General features: G+C 53.7%; 1 protein-coding gene across 2 annotated transcripts in view; it reads right to left on the bottom strand.

Moving 5' to 3' along the window:
* Scara5 (scavenger receptor class A member 5) overlaps nucleotides 1-18,734 on the bottom strand; it is a 106,449-nt gene that overhangs the window by 24,492 nt on the left and 63,223 nt on the right. For both annotated transcript variants that reach the window (XM_026398896.2, XM_026398897.2), the window contains exons 4-7: nucleotides 16,990-17,664; nucleotides 8,366-8,446; nucleotides 6,390-6,488; nucleotides 4,672-4,728 (exon numbers count right to left, since the gene is read on the bottom strand). In XM_026398896.2, coding sequence (XP_026254681.2) covers nucleotides 4,672-4,728; nucleotides 6,390-6,488; nucleotides 8,366-8,446; nucleotides 16,990-17,664 — 912 coding nt within the window. The remainder of the gene's footprint in view (nucleotides 1-4,671; nucleotides 4,729-6,389; nucleotides 6,489-8,365; nucleotides 8,447-16,989; nucleotides 17,665-18,734) is intronic.

Below are 18,734 nucleotides of genomic sequence, written 5' to 3'. Positions count from 1 at the left end.
CAACAGTGGATTCCAAGCCAGACACACCAGATTGGTGTCCTGGCTGTCCCTTGAACTCCGGGGACCATCAGCAAGTCCTTTTTCCTCTCTACCCCCAGCTTCTGTTTCCTTTGATGGGCATAACATACCTCCTGAGTATTATATCCCTGAGAGTTAAGTAGCCTAAGGTGCAGGAACTACTTCTCACCCTACCAGGTACAAATGCATATGAGTAGTAGGAGGGTGATTTATTTTTCTTTTTTCCTTTCGTTTTTATTGGTACCACATTGAACCCAGAGGCACTTAACCACTGAGCCACATCCCCAGCCCCCTTCGCCTTTTTGAGACAAGGTCTTACTAAGTTGCTCGGGGCCTTGTTAAATTGCGGATGCTGGCCTTGAACCTGTGATTCTCCTGCCTCAGTCTCCTGAGTCCCTGGGATTACAGGCATGAGCCACAGCACCCAGCTACAGTTCATTTTTCTTAACAGCCTGATTTACTCTTAAATCACATTGCTGCTTGGATTTCCATGGTATTTAAGAAATTAAGATTGTATGTGTGGTTAATAAAGAAATATTATTTGTCCATAAAAGATGCAATAGCTCTGTCTCTCCAGGCTTGAGATAAGGCCAACTGTAGGTGGGACATCGTCCTGAAGGACTCCCCAGGGCACAGGGATGGGAGGAAGGGAGTTCCCAGACTCCAAGGATTCTCTTTGTCTCCTTTACTCTAAAAGAGAGACAGAAAATTGTGTAGAAAGCCCTCCCCTGATCATTTATTTTAAATTATGTTGTATGCTGCTTGTCTACTGGGATCCTGCCTCCAAATTTCCCTAAATATGGAAAATATACACAAAGTGTTTAACATTTTTAAGGTTTTCTGAGCTTCCAATGATAACTATCAACAAACACTGGCTTAGAATTCACCCCGTGTCATGCTGCATATTTTTTTTCCATGTGAAACCAAATGGAGAAAAGTTTTTTAAACAATCTGAACTTATATCCTGCTTTAAATTCATGCCATGAGACTTAAACAAAATTGAATCCTTTACCTACTCCCTCACTATGAAAACACTGTTTATTTTTCCTTCAAACAGACCGTATACAAGGATAAAACAAATGTCCTTCTCTCTTGAGATGCGAATGTGGAACTTTTATTTTTTTCCTGCCCAAACTTTCAACAGCCCAGCATTTAACGCAATGACTGATATGTCGCCTTTGCCTGAAAACAAACAAACAAACAAAAACCCAGAGCACAACAACAAAACAACCCAAATCATTTTGCTTCTCATCAAGCAACCTCAAGAATCTGGACTCTAGGCTTGATCTGGTAGGGTGACCTTGGGTCCCTCCACCTCTCTGTTCTTGGTCTCTGTTCAGTGAACTGGAGGGCGGGGCTGTTGGAGGGAGAAGAACTGATCTGAAGCTCATCCAAACCCTAAAATCCCATGACTCCAGATCAAAACACGGGTAAACAATGGCAAGACATTTGTTCTGAAAAAAATATTACAGTATTGACTCAAAACACAGGTCCCTAGAGGTTTTCTCCGTAATGTCCTCCTCAAACAAACACGCCCATGGACCACGGCCCACCTGAGGGAGTCCATCCTGTTTCTGGACCTTTAGTACAGTCACATCCCCACCTGCTGGAGCTTGAGGTTTTTGCGCTAAAAGTGTCAGCGGAGGCATTGCTGAAGGCTCCCTATCCCTGGGCAAAGGCTGGGTGTCCAGGCAGCCTGGACAGTGGCTCCTGGACAGCACTGGCTCTCGGAGGAGGCGCCTGTCTGTCTGCTGCAGACAGCATCCTTCCCCCCCTGTAGGCTCTATCACGGGGCTGCCCAGGGCCCTGGGAATGACTCAGCGAGTCTCAGAAGTGGGCACCGGGTTTGTCAGAATTTCCGCACTTCTCTGAAAGATGAGCCTGGGGCTTCTCCTCGGAGCCTGGCTCTCAGGGATATAGCTAACACCTCTGGGACAGGACCCGAGCGTCCTGGAGTCAGCAGGAGTCCGAATATAGCTTGGCTTTGGCGTGGCCGGCGGCAGGGTAGGAAGTGGAGGCCGTGGGAAGGCACAGGTCAGGGGACAGGCACAGGTCTCAGCCCTGAACCTACCATGGCAACGTTCCCCTCCATCTGGGGCCCTTCCATGGGCACCTAGTGAAGGGTTATGGAAAATAATATCCCCACAAGAACGCTCCCCAGGAAAAACGGAGGGACCGTGTGACTCAGGGGGAGGGAGGGAAATCAGCCACACTTTCAACCTCTCCCAGAACATCCTTTCCCAGTAATGATGGGCCCTGAGGGGAAAAGCAAACTCCATCCCTTCCCAGGTTCATCCCAGCATCTCCACCAAAAGCAAACACTCACCCCTTCCCGACCACAATGGGTCCTGCAGGGAGGAGGCCATTTACCAAAACCCTGGGCCCTGGACTTTCACCCTTTCCCATTGTAGAAGAGTCCTGCAGGGAGAAAAGCAAATGGTGGAGCTCTAGGTCACAGTGGGTCCCAGAGGAAGAAGATCAGCAGGGAGCACTGAGGTGTGAGCTTTTCCCAGCGACAAGGAGTTTCAAACTTTCTACAACTGCCTTCCTGAGTTAAAACTTCAACTTGCACAACCAGGTCCCTGACTGTCCAAACGGCATGTCCACAGTCTCCAATGATCAATTCACCCTCATCGTAAACTCCTGTAACCCAAGGGCCCATCTTCATTCCCAGAAAATGAGCCTCCTGGACCGATGGGCTGACTTCACTGCAGAATAAAGGAAGCTCGTTGCCCGAGGTTGGCTTCCTGTCGCCTGCTTCCGCCATCACTAGACCTAGACTGAGTAGTGAGGGAGGGAATCACTAGGGATTTTCTGGGGCTCACCCCCACTCTCTAAGACCCCACTGTCCAGGAACCTGCTGTCCAGGAACCCACTGTCCAGGACCAGGGCCTGCGCTCTCGTCCCTGAACACCCAGGCACTCAGTTCTCGGCTGTCCCTGCCTACTGATGGGGGACTCAGGCCTCCTCTCCGAGCCCCGGATAAGGGGAAGACAGGTAATGGCCTTCCGGTTTTGGTGTCAGTGTCTCCGTGTTCCTCCCGGTGTCGTGAACAGCTTCCTGTCAATGAACTGCCTCTGCCAAGGCAGTTCACTCTCCTGTTCCACCCCCCAGGAGGCCATCTGGGGGACTTGGAAGGGAGAGCTCGGAGCTTTGGGTCTGAGCTCTGGACTCCAGTCGGGATGTAGTCTCTGCAAGGCAGGAAAGAAAGCCTCAGTCCCTGGGGAGGGGCATCCAGATTGACATCGGCCTCTGGCTGTGTGGTCAGCAGGCCCCAGGGCCAAGTGAATGGGGGCCCTTCCCCAGGCCTCCCACCCATCCCCAGGGGGCCCTGGGCTCCCACCTCCTCACTTTGTGCCCTGCCTCAAGCCCAGCCAGCTTGGCCACAGAAGTCAGGTAAACAGTGACCAGAGCATGCTTGATACCCACAGTCCCTGGCTCGCTCTGACCCCCGTCTCTTCCCTAGTCAGCAGGAAGAACAGCAGCCAGAGAGGCCCTGACCAGACCCTCCGGTATGTGGCAGCGTTTCTGATCTCCCTCTCAAAGGTCACCTTTCCCCACAGTCCCTCCCTTCCTGCCCGAGCTGTCAGAGTTGTTTATTTCTGAGAGCTAAATGCCACCATCTCCGCAGCTACCTTGGCAGGGTTCTGTCAGAAACAGCCCAGCACCCCAAGAACACGTTCATGCCCAGCCTCTTAGGGGGGCCCTCGGTCTAGGCCAGCCTATAACTCTGCAGTGGCTCTTTTCAGGGGGTCCACGGAACGGAGCCCGTGGGCACCCCTCCCAGGCCCAGGCTCCCAGGGCCAAGCCAGGAATGCGATGCCCAAGGAGGCGATAATGGGCTCACGCCCTCACGCAGGGCGGCCGCAGTTCGGAGCCAGCAGTACGACGTGCTGGTGGCTTTGTTTTTGTTTAAAACTTGGCCGGGAGACTCTCTTCATTCTTGTCTGGCAATCTCTCCGAGATTCTATACGTACACCCTGGGGAAGAGAGCGGCACAGCCAGATAAGGCGGCACCCCTGTGCCCGCTGCAGGGAGTCCGGAGCATCTGGGTGGTGGGCCAGATAACAGTGTCTCCAACCTCACCACCCTCTGAGTGGCAAGGGAGGGAAACAGAGGAGATTCCGCTTGGCTTCTGTGTTCTTCCCTATGTAACACCCCATTTTTCGTAAGGTCAGTGACTGAGTTTTGGCAAGCGTCTCTGATGATTTTAGGAAGGAGGTCTGAATTGGTGCCTGGGAAGGAATGACGATAATGGCGCATCCGGAGTCCTAACCAGGTGAAGAACTTCATATAGATCGACTCCTTTAACTCTCACCTTGACCCTAGGAGGCAAGGACTCTTCTTGTCCCCATTCTGTAGTGAGAATACTGAGGCACTGAGATTACACACAGCCAGCTCCAGAGGCCGCCAGCGGGGAGCCTCCAGATTCACCCACACAAGCACAGGTTGTCACCACCTCCAGAAACAGCCTCCGCCCCTGGGCTCTGGCAATATCTTGCTGAACCAGCAGAGCCCCCCAGAAGGGAGGGAGCCTCTTTTACACTTGACCGCAGCAGGTGGTTCTAGTCCCCGGACCCCGACCTCATGGGGATGGGCACGAGCTCCACCCCTGTGGGCACAGCACCCAGTGACCCGGGAGGACTTGCTTACTGGCATCCCCGGCTCGGTCTCCTCGCTCCCCTTTCTCTCCTTTCGGGCCTCGGTCACCTGAAACAGGAGGAAGACGGGTGTTAGGAATGGAAACAAACTCTAATTGTTAAGAAGACATCCTCTGCAGAGTTCTTGACTCAATCCTGAAGAGAACCCCAGGCAGGAGCCACCAGCAACGAGAGAACACAGCAGGGGAGACAGGAGCTCGGCCATTAGGCCACCTGCTCTGGTCACCCCAGGCAAGAGTGGTCTGGCTGAGGGTGTCCCGTTCCCTCCTAGGTACAGCACAGACGATGAGCATCCGGCACACAAACTCAGAGAACACACAGCATCGCACAGAGAAGGCCACACGGGCCTCGGTGGAACCGTCAGGGGTTCCCAAGTTCACATCTGAGCTCCTCTAACGAGCACAGGGAGGAGGAGAGGTGGGCTTCAGGGACACACAGACCGTTTGTGTCTCAGGCAGATTTTCTGGTGGGAGAGATGAAAACACGAGCAAGAGTTTCCAGGGAATTTTGAAATTCCCTTCACAGGATATGGTTAAAAGAGAAGCGTTCTTTTCCCAGCTGGCACCTCACTCTACAGAGAAGTTCGAAAGCCTTGGCACCACTCAAAGGGCATGAAAATACCCAGGGGATCCTATTTCAAGGCTCTCTGGAAAAGTATCTGCCAATCAAAGCTCACAGCTTACCGTGAATGAAAAGACCAAGTCAAAGTCCAAGTTTTATTTAAAAAAAAAAAAAAAAAAACAAAGGCAACGATATATATGTAAGTACTCAGAGAAAGGTCGGGCAGGATGTGTTCCAAAGAGTTCACGGTGGTCATTGTAAAGAATAATAGCTGAACCCCCAGGGAAGAGGGGTTCTTGCTCTTTATCCTTGGAACACATCTGTCCTATCTAATTTTTTTTTTCAACAAGGATATATCGGTCTTATAATCTGTTTTCAAATGAATTTTTAAATGGGGATCATAAAAGAAAGGAAAACCCTCAGCCGGTTTCACCATCAACTGGAGAGGAGACTAAGACTTGCCAGTGTTCCAAGATGAAGAGACCATCCCAGACGAGGGCGTGGGAATGGTTCTTAATACTGTTTTCTGAGCTATTGCAACCAGTGACGAGCAGAAAACTTGGGAAAAGAGCAACAGACGTCCTCATCTTTTGCAGTGCTGACAAGAGGTCTGGCAATCTTAAAAGCAAACGGAAAGACATGGGCTGACTCTCCAGGACATTCCCCTAAAACTGAACAAGGGAACTGGACATAGGAAGAAAAAGCACTTAGAGGAAACACCGGCCGTGTAAATCTGAGAAGGGAATTAAGTTGAAAATACTGGGAAACATGGAGCATTGCAGAACACGGGAAGCCTGCAGCACTGGCCAGGAGCGGCTGTCAGGCCTGCAGCCTGTCTGTCCTGCAGCCCCCACTGGACTCCTCTGCTTGCAGCTCTGGGCGGCACCTTAGTAAGGCCCCTCACACCTCCGAAGCATCTCCACACCCACACCTGCTCTATTCGCACGATGGCCTACGGAGATGGCAGGCAGCATGAGAATTTCTGGTTTTCAGATGAAAACTGAGGCTTAATGAGATCGAGGCACTTGCCCAAGAGTGTTCAGCTGGACAGAGGCTGGATGAGACCCCTGGTCCACCCCTCCAACCTCCCATGCTGCCTGGGGCCTGGCGGAGAGAGAAGCTCCAGGGTGCACCGAGATTCGTTATTACCTTTGAACCCGCGCATGCCCATCGGGCCTGTGGCCCCCAGCTTCCCATCATCGCCCTTGGGGCCAGGCAGTCCTGGGGTACCCCTCTCCCCTGGAAGACCTGGGGAGAGAAGAGACAATGGCAAAGCTTCAGAACTGGAAGTCCCTTAGAGGTCATTGTCTGGTTCAACAGTCTAACACAACCGCGATCCTCCGAAGCCGAGTCTTAAAGATGTCACAAAAGCAGCGTCTAACAGGTCAGCATGCACCTTCCCCATGAGCCCTTTTACCAGTTAGGCTTGGATGCCTCCCAACTGAAAGGCCCAGTTCTGCTATGAGTGCTGGTGGTGCCAGCCCCACTTAGCAAGTCTCTCTACCTACGCTTGCTGGAGGTTTAGAGTCAGCAAACACTTTTGGGGAACACTGTCTGTGTGCCAGGCATGAAGTATCTCACTTACTCCTCACAACAGATTGGGAGGCTTTATCTCACCTGTACTACAGATGAGCGACCGCCCTGGCAGGTTAAGTAACCTACCTACCCAAGGGCACTCCATGGAGAGTTCGGAGGAAGGACCTGAGCTGGGCTCTTCCAGGTTGGTGGGCCTCACCTCAGGCTGGATCCAAGGGTCTTACTGGCACTCAGGGAGGGGTATGGCTTTGGCCATTAGGAGGGAGAGGAAGCAGTGTCCCATCTTACTTAAAGAAAGAACAGAAGATCCCTTCCTTTCCATGAATACAGGCGGTATAGGAAAGGCGTTGGAGCTGAGGATGGAGGGGATCAGCAAGGTCAATAAATGGGACGCACGGCCTGCCGCCCAGTCAGCCCTGGGCTCCCGGCCACAAGGCCCCTTGGCCACTGCCTGCACTGATTGCACCATGGAGAGCCAGAATCAACAAACGCTCTCACCAAGTGAGCGCCCAGGGCCCCCAGGAGGCCTGACCTAAGCCCACAGTAATCCCTGCAAAGCAGAGCACCCTCAATTAACTGACTAATTGTTCCTTCCTGCCTGGAAAGCTAGCTGGTTTCACAAGAAACCTGTCTCCCAGCAATGACTCCTCCAGCACTAGTGTCAAATGGCTGGAAGAGGACGGGTGGCCTCCAGAGGGTGGGAGGACCACGGAGAGGGCTGATGGAATTTCCTTCTCTCCCCTCCTAACACCGCCTATCTGTTCCCAGAGTCCGATGGCCACAAAATTCTGACTCTAAGTGCAGGCTGTGCCCAGAGCTCCACACCCTATGATTCATTAGGCAGAAGAGGTGGCTGCACAGCCTGGGGAGCCCCGGCACCCTCCATTCGGTTTCCAGAGCTCTGTTGAGAGGGGAGGCCAGCATGGAGGCCCGGCTGGGGCTTCCTCCTTCCCACCCCTGGTCTGCTGCATTGGCAACATGCTTGGAGATTTAAGAGACATAATTCCTAAAATACATAACCAGGCCCTCTCCCCTATACCTCCTTTCCTTCCATCATTCTGAAATCTTTACCCTGTCCTGGAAAAACGTTGTGTGCTGCGTGGCTCAAGAACACACTGTGGTGAAGTTTGAGAAACTAACTTCTTAGACTTTTGAGAGGATGAGTCTAAGAAGAGTCTTCCTGGAAGGCCTCCGAGTGCCCTGCCCACCACCTGAGGTCTGCAGGGCTGTCCCTGTGTGCAGCAAGATGGAGGGGCAGGTGCTCCGGACACGTCCGTGAGCCTGGGCAGTTTCAGCAGGAGGCAAGGGGGGGCAGGGGCAGCTGGCGCCCAGTGGGAACATGGAGGGGCAGAGCATATGGGAGGGCTGGTCTGGAGGCCCTGGGTGGAGCCATGGGCCTCTCCTGTACTCCTTCCCTCGAGGTCCTGGCCCTTCCTAAGAAGAGGGGTTTGCTCCATCCTCTGGCTACACCAACAGCCTCCGCTGTCAGAACAGAGCACTGGAAGCCACGCCATGGGCACTGTCCATGAGAAAGGAGAGGCAGGATGGACTCGTGGGTACCCAGGTCCCTCGCAGGACAACCCTGTTACCTCGAAGTCCAGGTAGTCCAGGGCTGCCAGGCTTGCCTTCCTTTCCTTCGTCCCCCTGGTCACCTTTGGGTCCAGGTGGCCCTGAAAGGGGAAGAGAGCACTTGGGTGAGAAGGTGCTTTCTGGAACAGGGCCAGGACGTCTGCAGAAGGAGCGAGGACCTCGGAGGCCGAGAGGGTCAGCCTTATGTGTTAGAAGCACATGGGACACTACCTAGCTCTGCCTTGGGGATATCAGAAAAGGCCCCCTGGAAGAAGCAGCACCCACAGTGACACCTCACAGGAGCCAGTGAGGGGTGTCGGGGACTGAACACTCGTGTCCCTCCTGATCTGTATGCTGACATCCCCCCCACAGTGGATGGTTTTAGGAGCTGGGCCTTTGGGAAGGGATTAGGATCAGAGGCGGTCATGAGGGTGGGGCCCTCACGATGGGATTAGCGGCTTTATAAGAAGAGACACCAGCACTAGCACTCGGCAGGCTTCCCCCCTCCCCAGCCCCCAGCGTATACAAGTGCTCTCTGCCAGGTGGCTGTCTGCAGACCAGGAGGACAGCCCTCACCTGAACCCAGCCACGCTGGCCCTCATCCCCACTGCCAGCCTCCAGCTGTGAGAAAGAAAGGCCTGTGGTCTGAGCCCACAGTCTGTGGTGGTCGCCATGGTGACCTGGGATGACTATGGCAGCAAAGGGAGAGGTCCCGGCAGAGGGGCTGTCCCTCCAGGGGCTTAGCCTATGTGTCCCGTGTCCCAGACATCGTATTCACCCAATGACCTATTAATGTAGGTTCATGTAAGTAAAAGATACTCCACTGGCCTAATGTCCTATTTATAAGACAATCTATCTTCATTCTTAACAATAATAAAGGACAGATAGGCTCTTGGTTGTGATTTCTAACCTACTTGAATGCACCTGTGTGAATTCTGTTGAAATATTCCCAGAACTGAAAACTTGGGGCTTGGTGGGTGGGGAGGACAGTGCTGTGCAAGCCGTGGGGGGTAAGCAGCTGGGGTCACTCACAGGCCTGGCCTGAGTGCCAGACTGGAGCCTGAGGGAGTGTCCCAGAAGTCCCAGGAGGGGCCTGAGGAAAGAGCCTTGTGGGACCTGCACAGGAGGAAGGTTCAGGCTGCTGTGAGGGGAACGGACGGGGGGTAGGCAGATGCAGAGGCTGCCATCCACCTGGGGTGGGGGGCTGGAGCCCAGGTAGGGAAGTGGCATCAGGGGGACCCTGTTTAGAATGTAGAGACAGACCCTGGCTCTGGCTGGTGCAGGGCACAGGAGGACGGAGAGCAGGCTCGGGTTTCTGGCTGGGCACTCCGTGGAAGCTGGGATTCTAACTGCTCCTGAGTGGGCTGCCTCCTGGGGCGAGGCTCCGGCATGGCAGGGATCCTGGCTACGTGGTTGGCTTCAGTCCCCACAACTCGCTGCCTGTTGAAGTTACTTGTCTGAGGCCACACAGCCAGCTGGCCAGTGAAGAGCTGTGGTTTCAATCCAGGTCTGTAGGGCAACTGTCCAGTCTGCCACACCCACAGGGCCAGACGCTTCTCCCTCCCTAGAACCTTCCTGCCACCCACGGCTGCACCTGCCTTTCCCAGGTGCCCAGCCTAGGGCTACTATTGACCTCCGAGAGCCACCAGCCCAGGTGGCTGCTCGCTGCCACCTTCCTGGTGAAACCATCCCTCACCCATCGTTCCTGCTGAAAGCGGGAACAACCCACCTGGCACAGAACCTGGTGCCATTTGACATGCTCCTCACATGGCCTTGTCCTGTGGGCACAGTCCAGTCCCCTGTGGCAGGACTCTGTCCTTTACATCCTACCCCTGCTATGGAAGCCCAGCCTTCAGGCTGTCCAGTAAAACTCACACCTATTGAACTGGGTGGAGTAGTGCCCCTCCAAATCCATGCCCACTCCGAACCTCCTCACCCTTGTTAGGAATGTGATCAGCAGATGAGGTCACACTGAAGTGGGGTGGGGCCCAATCACTAGCATCCTCATCAGAAAAGAAAACAGAGAGACATTAGGAGAACACGTGATAAGAGGCAGACCTGGAGGGACACGTCTGCCAGCCAAGGAACCCAGGATCCCCTGCCACCAGGACACAGGAAGAGGCAAAGGGGGACCCTCCCTAGAGTTTTCAGAGGGGATGCAACCCTGGGCACATCTCGATTTCAGACTCCAGCCTCCAGAGCTATAAGGGAATACGTTTCTATTATTCTAAGCCACCCCGTTTGTGGGGCTTTGTTATGGCAGCCCTAGGAAACTACAACACACACACTCACAGTGTAGCGGTGAAGTCTTGCACAATAAATGTTTGATGAATTAATGAGCATATGAGATCAGAGGGTGTTAATACACACAAAACAACCAGGCTGCCAAGATCGAGATGTACTGATACATTCCAAAAGTTGGCACTATCCTCAGACCCTAACCAAAGTTGACAGCTGTTTAATAGTTCAATGGCACATGCACAGGGAAAAAGCAATCAACATTTTTAAAAAAAAATCATGAGTTGTACAAAGCATTTGAGGAGGGCTGGGGTTTGAGCCATCGTCCTCTTGTCTGTGAAGAAAAGCAAAATAATACTGGCCATATCCATCCCAGTTTTTAGAGCACAGGACTGAGTCACAGAACCAATCTGGAACAGGTTTAAGATCATGCAGCCAATGAAAAGAAAAGCTAAGAGACACAAGAGCTCCGGACTCCATGGGGCAACCTCCCCTCCAGGTTGAGGAGAGAGAGGAGCTGAGAGAGGTAACCTGCTGGATCTCTGAGGCTGGACCCTACCCCATACACTCACGTCCTCTCACTCTTCTCTGCTCTTCAGGAGCCCAGGACTTCAGGAATTGAGCTGGTGCAGGTGTGAACCTGCCACAGTTTAGGTCTAAAATGTCCGCTGTAGACCCATGTGTTAAAGGCTAGATCCAGCCTCTGACATTATTGGGCAGTGGATCCTTTAAGAGGTGGGGCTTAATAGGAGGACGTGGTGTCATGGGAGCATGGCTTGAAGGAGACACTGGGACCCTGGGCTTCTTCTCTTTCTTGGCTTCCTGGCTCCCATGAAGTGAGTGGCTTCCTCCACTGTGCATTCCTGCCTTGATGCACTGACCTGTCACTGGCCCAAAACCAACTGGGCCACTTGACCATGGACTGAAACTTCCAAAACTGTGACCCCAAACCCTTTCCTCTTTATAGGGTGATATTTCAGTTGTTTTGTCACAGGGAGAAAAAGCTGACCAACACAGACACAGGCACCGATCTTCCCAGGAGCGTCACCGGCTAAGAGAGAAAGGATGACTGCCCAGTGGAACAACCCAGAAGGTGGGCAGCAGGGAGTGGAGGTAATTGGGGAAATGGGAGTTGAACATGGAGACAGTTGAACATGGGCCCAGGTCCTGGTTCTGTTAAAGGGGGTAAGAAGCCCTTTCTCATGCAGTTGTGGCAGGAGTGCGGACTCCATGACACGCCGGATGTGGGAGGCTTTGGAAGCTTGAAGAGGCCAGCCCTGGCCGTCCACACCTGCCTTTTCGTACTGCTTCTGTTACAAGATCACGGCGTCGTGCTATTCTCAGGTGCCCCTGAGATCACCCTGATTGGGCAGCTCACCCGGGGGGGGCGGGGGTAGATCCTAAGCTGCCCAAACAGGAATGGGAACACAGGTAGGGCTAGTGAGGGCCTTGGCAGGGGTGAACTGGAAGGAGCTGGTCAGTGAAGGTGGGCACTCATTTCCATGTCTGGTCCCGTCCTCAGGCCACACTGGCCAGCCTGACTCAGAAGAGCCTAGAGGTCGGCCAGAGCCTCTCGGGGCTTGGTCCTCTGGGACCTGAGCTCTTTGGACCGCAGCTGCTGTCTAGCAATGCATTCCCAGGATCTGCTCTTCTCAGGAATCGGGGGCCTGCTTCAGTCCTCTTCCTTTGTCCCTTCAGTCCCCTCCCCCAGGATCATTCAGGCTTGTCCTGGAGGAGGGCCCCATGTCTCTACCTCCCACATGGGTCCTTGGCTTCTCTCCTGCCTCTTTAAAGTCCCCCTGGTCTCTGCTCCCCCCACTCCAGCCCACTGTGTACGCTGCTGCCTGATTCATCTCTCCAAATCCTGAAAACAGCCGAGTGCACTCAGACACAGCCCGTGGGAGACCCCGCACAAGGCCGGCATCTGAATCTTCTGCCCAGGCTGGTGGGGGATGTTTCAAACACATACTCCCCTCCTCCTCAGCAAACTCTGCTCCTCGTGATGTCCCCAGACGTTGGCTAAATCCTTTCCTTTCTCAGAGTTCCTTCCCCCTGAGCCCTGAGGTCACCTTCATGCCCACAGCTCTGACTCCTCAGGCTCCTTGGGCAGGGAGATGGCTGGGCAGTGCCCTTGTTGGAGTGTCCCTGAGCCCCTGCCTTCCCCTGGGTACAGTCACCCCCCTTAGACTGTGGTCCCCAACATGGACAGGTGATGTGTACATCGGGGCTCCCTCTCTCTGTGGCTTCGTGCCTCACGCAGCCCTGGTTGGGATTCTAAGAATGACAGTCCTACTGGGCAGTAGGAAGCCCTGGCAGATCAGTTGCTCCCTGTGGTGTCCACGTGAGCTCTGTCACTTCTCAATGCTTACGCTGTCCCCTGTTATATCCTCTCCACCAGCCAGGCAGGCGGCAGTGAGGAGGAGGCTGGGCGGGGAGGAGGATCCCGCCCTGCTCAGGGCCTATCCACCAGCCTGCCCACGTGTCCCTCTGCGGTCCTGCCCTGCCTGGCTGTCGGGAGACGCTCCCTAAGTGCATCTTCCCACCAGATGAGGACCAGGGACTGAGCCTTCGGGAGACGCACCAGGGTTGTCCTGGGGGCCAGGCAACAGAGAAGGAAGCAAACCCTCCCCACTTCCTGGGTCCTGTGGGGGGGACCTGTGAATGCTGGAACTGGGGGAACGACCTGCCCAGAACACAGACGACCTGGGCTGAAGCCGCAGTACAGGGATGGACGCCGACCCCAGATCCTCACTGACCCACCCTGATGGAGGGTGGAGCCTTTCCACTGAGTGCTCTGCTCTGGGCTCCCGGAGTCACTAGCACTGGAGCTGGGGCACCTGTCCCTGAGCACTTTGTTCCCGTGCCCTCGTCGCTCAGGCATCTCTCTAAGCACAGGGTCCCCCAGTCCCATTCAGAGCCAGGGAGACTCGAGCTCTGAAAGGTGCAGGGACCGCCCTGGCAGTGGTCTTCTGAGTCTCAGGGGCCACAGCGTGCCCTCCTCCCCGCGGCAGCAGAGTCAGATGCGGCAGGGCCACACACCCTGCCCGGGCATCCCCTCCCCGTCCACACATCTGAGCCTCCATGGAGTGGGACCACCAGTTCACACGTGGCACTGTTCACAGGGATGCCAACCCCCCCAACAGATCCCTATTAACTAGAGGCCCAAGTCCCGGCCTCAGAGCCTGGATTCCATTCCACATCCCCTTTAAAATGTGTCTTCAGTTGGACTCTCTGCTCTCCTAGATGGCATTTTTTTTCCTTGAAAAAGAAGCTCCCAGATATTTCTGCTTAAAAATCTTGTTTTTGTGCATCAAGAGATGTGATTTTTAGCCATAACTGGGCCACAGGCTTGGCATTTGACTTGGGCAAATGATTTTTCCTCAAGGGGCCTTAGAGTCCTCCACTGTAAAACAGGACTAGATCATTTCTGAGATCTGTTTCCACTGGGATTTTAGAAAACTTTGATTTTAGCAAATAACCATCTGAACGAGCCTGGGAAGTCTGCCTCCAGGCAGTGCCCAGTCCTCCCCTCCCTGTGTGGCTCCCCCTCTGGTTATCTTTCTCCTACTTGATGCCTCCTCTCTCAGATAATCTTAAATTCTCTAATTCTTTGAAATCCACACACAGATTTCAACAGACCTAATCAATGCTGCCAAAACAAAGCAGAAAACATAAAGCCCCACTGTGAATATCTGCAAAAGACAAACTGCAGACCAAACTCATAGAAAACCGCATAACAAAGAGAGAATGAAAAACATTTGAGCAGAACTCAAGAATAATGAAAATAAGCTCATATTGAAAATACACATATCTGAGTCACTTGTGGAATCTGAGCCAGAAAAGGGCAAAAGGCAGCCATAGGTATGGCGTGCATGCGCACATGTGTGTCACTGTGAGTATACCTGTGGGCGTGCACGTGTGTGTCCATGTGTCACACGTACATGTGTATAGGTGCATGTGTAGGGTTCGTGTACACATGTGTGTGTGTGAGTGTTTGTATGTGTGTTTAAAGACCTTTAGGAGAACCTGAGGTCACTCCAGACAGAAGTAGGAAAGGCCAGGGAGCTTAGGTGGTACAGCATCCACCATCCAAAGCCAGCGTAGAGTTCTGACTCAGTAAAGCAGAAGGGAAATTACACCAGATAAACCAAATACAAGACTTTCTAAAAACAACGACTGGGTACCTGGCAACAGTGAGAGAGGGACACAGCAGATGAAGGGTGACACTGACAGCTGGAGGGGCCCAGTGGCGTCCAGTGGTGAAGAGCCAGGCACCCCAGGGCTGTGGTCTGAATGTCATGTGCCCCCTCCCCAATCCATATGTTGAACCCTAATCACCGAGGTGGTGGCTCAGGAGTGTCTAGGTCACGGGGTGAAGCTCTTCTGAGTGACACTGTAAAAGAAGCCCCAGAGAGCGGCCTCAGCACTCCAGCTGCCATTGCTGCCTGCAGCTGTGGAGCAGGATGGGTTTCTGAGCCCCACAGACCCACGTTTAGACCTTGACTTTGCCACTTGCCAACTGCATAAGAAGCAGTGGGAATGTTATTTGGGTTTCTTATCTACAAAGGAAGGAAGATAAGACTCTCCCAGGATGTGAGACTTAGCGGTTTTGAGCATCTATTAGGGGAATGAACGTCTGTAAAGTGCCTCTTTCATCATAGGTCATAATGCAGTGTGGCTACTGTTATTAGGAGGTGCCTACGTGGACTTCTACAGAAAGGGGAGGTCAAGAAACAGAGAAGATCAGAAAAGCAGGGGCATGAATTTGAAAGAAGAAATTCTATAGCTTACCTTCCTTTGACCCTGAGTTCAAAGTGATCAGGAACAGATGACAGATGGAGCAGGGGAGCCTCTGATTGTCTGGCCTCGAGATCCAATGGTTGTTGAGTGTTCACTGAGCCCCACTTCTGTGTATGCATTGTTAGGGTTGGGGACACAGAAGCATACCAATGGACTGAGGGCAGCAGAATGCACTCTGGGTGCTGGGACTAAAACTCTTGGACATTGAATTGCACACTTATTTACAAGGAGTGAATTCTGTGGCATGCAAATTATATCTTATTAAAGCTGTTGAAATAAAAAAAAAATCCTAGTTTGGATCATTACCAGCCACGTGGCCCTGAGTAATCATGCACTTCTGCCTGAGCCTTCGTTGTTTTGAGCCAAAATCCTACCCCTCCTTCATCAAGACACCTGCCTGAAACCAGCCTCACAGTTTGTCTTGTCATTTCAAAATTTAAAAATGCACAAGAGAGCAAAGGACTTTACAAATGGAAGGCACCAGGATAAAACTCGCTGTTCCGAGTGTGGAAGCTCAGAGGCAGGGGAGAGCTCATGAGCAGTCCCAGGAGGAGGTGCCTGGGTGCCTGCAGACATCTGTTTGTGCTCCCCGTATGGAGGTGGAAGGCAGGCAGGACAGAGGGGAATGTGACAGAGAACACATTGGTGCCAGAATCAGAATGGCCAGGTTCAAATCCCACTCCATCCTCTCCCTCCCTGTCCTATAACCCAGACTAGCTATTTAAGCTTCCCTCAGCAATCCAGTGGGGACCAAGATGCTTCTTCAGATAGCTGCTGGTTTGAAAGATGCCTGATGAGATACACTGGGTGCAGTACCCAACCGACAGTAGGTAATCAGTATGGCATTGTTGGTGCTGACTGGCAGGCTAAGGGGAGTCTAAGACTCTGACAGCCCTTGGGGAGCTGTGGGGTGTGAGCACCGGGCAACAATGTGGCGTGAAAGGCACCTCTGACAGCATGTGCTTCAGGAAGGAATTGGAGAGGGAAGGGTTGGGGAGGGGCTGATTAGCCAGAAGTGAAGAGTGGGAAGTCGGGTCCCTGGGCTCTGGGTCCCAGGGCAGGAGGTTAATGGAGGCCCTACATATTTTTGCTGTTGCATTTGAGTTACAAATGAAACTAATTAATGGTTAAATGAAATATGTTTTCACCTGTACGAGTACACCTTCTAACTGCCTAGAAAGCTTAGTTTGGAATTTTCCACTCCTTGGAACTTCACCATTGCCATACTTGAACCTGAGGTTGCAGCCAGGTCTTCTTCTTCAGGCAGCCCCGAGGCCTGGAGCTACAGCCAGCGCTTCCAAGCTCTAGCTACCCAGACCCGGGTTAGTCCCCTGTGGCCATTCTCCTGCCTACAGATGTAGAGGCTGAGTCCACTCTGTCCTAGGTAGGTTTACCCAGGGGAGAGACCTGGGCAAGGCCTTGGAAGTAGGCATAGTTAGATCATTCCCACAGAAAATTCCAGTCTCGAAAGGCAAGACTTAAAAGAAGGAGTTGAGCTTGGACTGAGGAATGTACTGGGGGCCCTTGGGGAGTGACGTGCAGGAGGGAGGCCTGAGCAGGGGGGACCCCAGGAGGCTTTGTGGGCTGGGGTGGGGTCAGAGGGTACCTTTGGCGAGGGAGATGTTTCTCAGCGCGATGGAGTGCTCCCAGTCCTTGAGGCGCAGGTCCTCGGTCACCGTGTTGAGCGTGGCCAGCTCCTGTTTGAGCTGCAGCTCCAGGTCCATGTGCACCAGCCGCATGCGGCGCGTGTCCTCGCTGGCGTTGCTCACCAGGACCTGCAGGTCCTGCAGCCGCGTGTGGTGGAGGGCCACGTCGTAGGACAGGCTGTGATTGAGGCCACGCACCGCGCCGCCCATGTCGGCCAGCTCTTCGCCCAGGACGCCCACCCTTCGGGCCAGCCCGTCCAGCAGGCCCGCGTGGCGCCGCAGCAGCAGCTGGCTGCGGTTGCTCTCCACCTGCAGCTGGTACAGCTCCAGCTGCGCTGCGTCGCTCTGCTGGCCCGTGCGGTCCCGCAGCAGGGCCACCGCCTGCTCCGTCTGAGCCGCCTGCGCGTGCAGGCCCCACAGCGCGCCCTCCAGCCTCTGCACCTCGCCCGCCAGCGCCAGCAGCGAGTCCGAGTGGTTCTGCAGCGCGTCCTGCACCTTCCACACCTGCTCCGTCAGGTCCGCTTGAAGCGGAGCCTGCAGCAGCCGCAGCTGCAAGTCCCGGAAGGTCTCATTCAGCCGGTTCACGTTGCGAGTCAGCGCCTTCAGGTCGTCCGGGGAGCTACGGGGCCTGGACACTGCGGAGGAGGAGAGGAGAGGTGAGCGCTGCTGGGGAGGAAGGTTCAGGCGACAGGAGGCAAGTCAGGCATGCCGAGGATGCACAGTAAGAGAAAGGAGACGGAAAGCGGAGCACTGGGCTAACCAAGCTCAATGGTCCCAAAGGAGCTCACACCTTAGACTCACCCAGCTAGGTGTCCCAACTGCAGAGATGGCGATTTAATTGGTCTGGGACGTGACCTGGGCTCTGCAACTTAAAGGATCCTGAGTAGCTTAGGGGTACAGGTGAACTGCCCCGCTGAGCTAAACCTCCTGCGTCAAGATGACCCATAAGAAACTGCTGTTGTGCATTGAAAAGTGGTTGTGTAACAGCAGTTTTGTGCAGCTCCATTTAATATTGGGCGTTGTGATCCCCTTAACTTTAGGAGGCAGAAATCTCCAAAGGTGTGATCCCCACCCTGCCCCGCCTCCAAATCACTTAATTGCCAAAGTGATAATATTAAGAGGTGGGGTCTTGAGCAGGCAACTAAGCCCTGCGGTCAAAGCCCTCAGGAAAGAGATTATGACCTTGTAAAAGAGGTGCAAGGGAACTGTTTGCTGTTTCTGCCATGTAGGACACGGGAGGTGTCATCTATGACACCTGGTGAAATAGGGCCTCACCAGACCCTGAATCTGCTGGTGCCCTGACCTTGTACTTCCCGGCCTCCAGGTCTGTGAGCACCACAGTTCTGTTGTTTGTAAAGTACCCACTCTAAGGCAGCAGCCTAAAGTGGACCGAGCCAGTGCACTTATCTCTTTCACAGTGAGACCAGTGAAGGCTGCCCACGGAAGTAAAGCAAATCCTAACCCAGAGGGTCTCTCTGGAGCCTGGGCTTTCCCCCAAGTGGCCTCCTGAACTGCCTAAAGGAACACCATCTGACAACAGGGACAGTGTTTATTTTATGGCCTCCTTAGTTCAAGGTCCCATTTCCTCCTGCTGCAGCAGTGGCCCCTCTGGGCAGGGAAACCTGGTCTTCCATCTCTATACCGTCCCTCTCTGCTCCTCCGATCTCCCTCTAGGTGTCCTTTTCCTCTTGTTAGCAAACAAGCC

This window comes from Urocitellus parryii, chromosome 14 (assembly GCF_045843805.1).
Source record: "Urocitellus parryii isolate mUroPar1 chromosome 14, mUroPar1.hap1, whole genome shotgun sequence".
NCBI classification, from domain to species: domain Eukaryota; kingdom Metazoa; phylum Chordata; class Mammalia; order Rodentia; family Sciuridae; genus Urocitellus; species Urocitellus parryii.
This window is presented reverse-complemented; position numbering and strand designations above follow the sequence as displayed.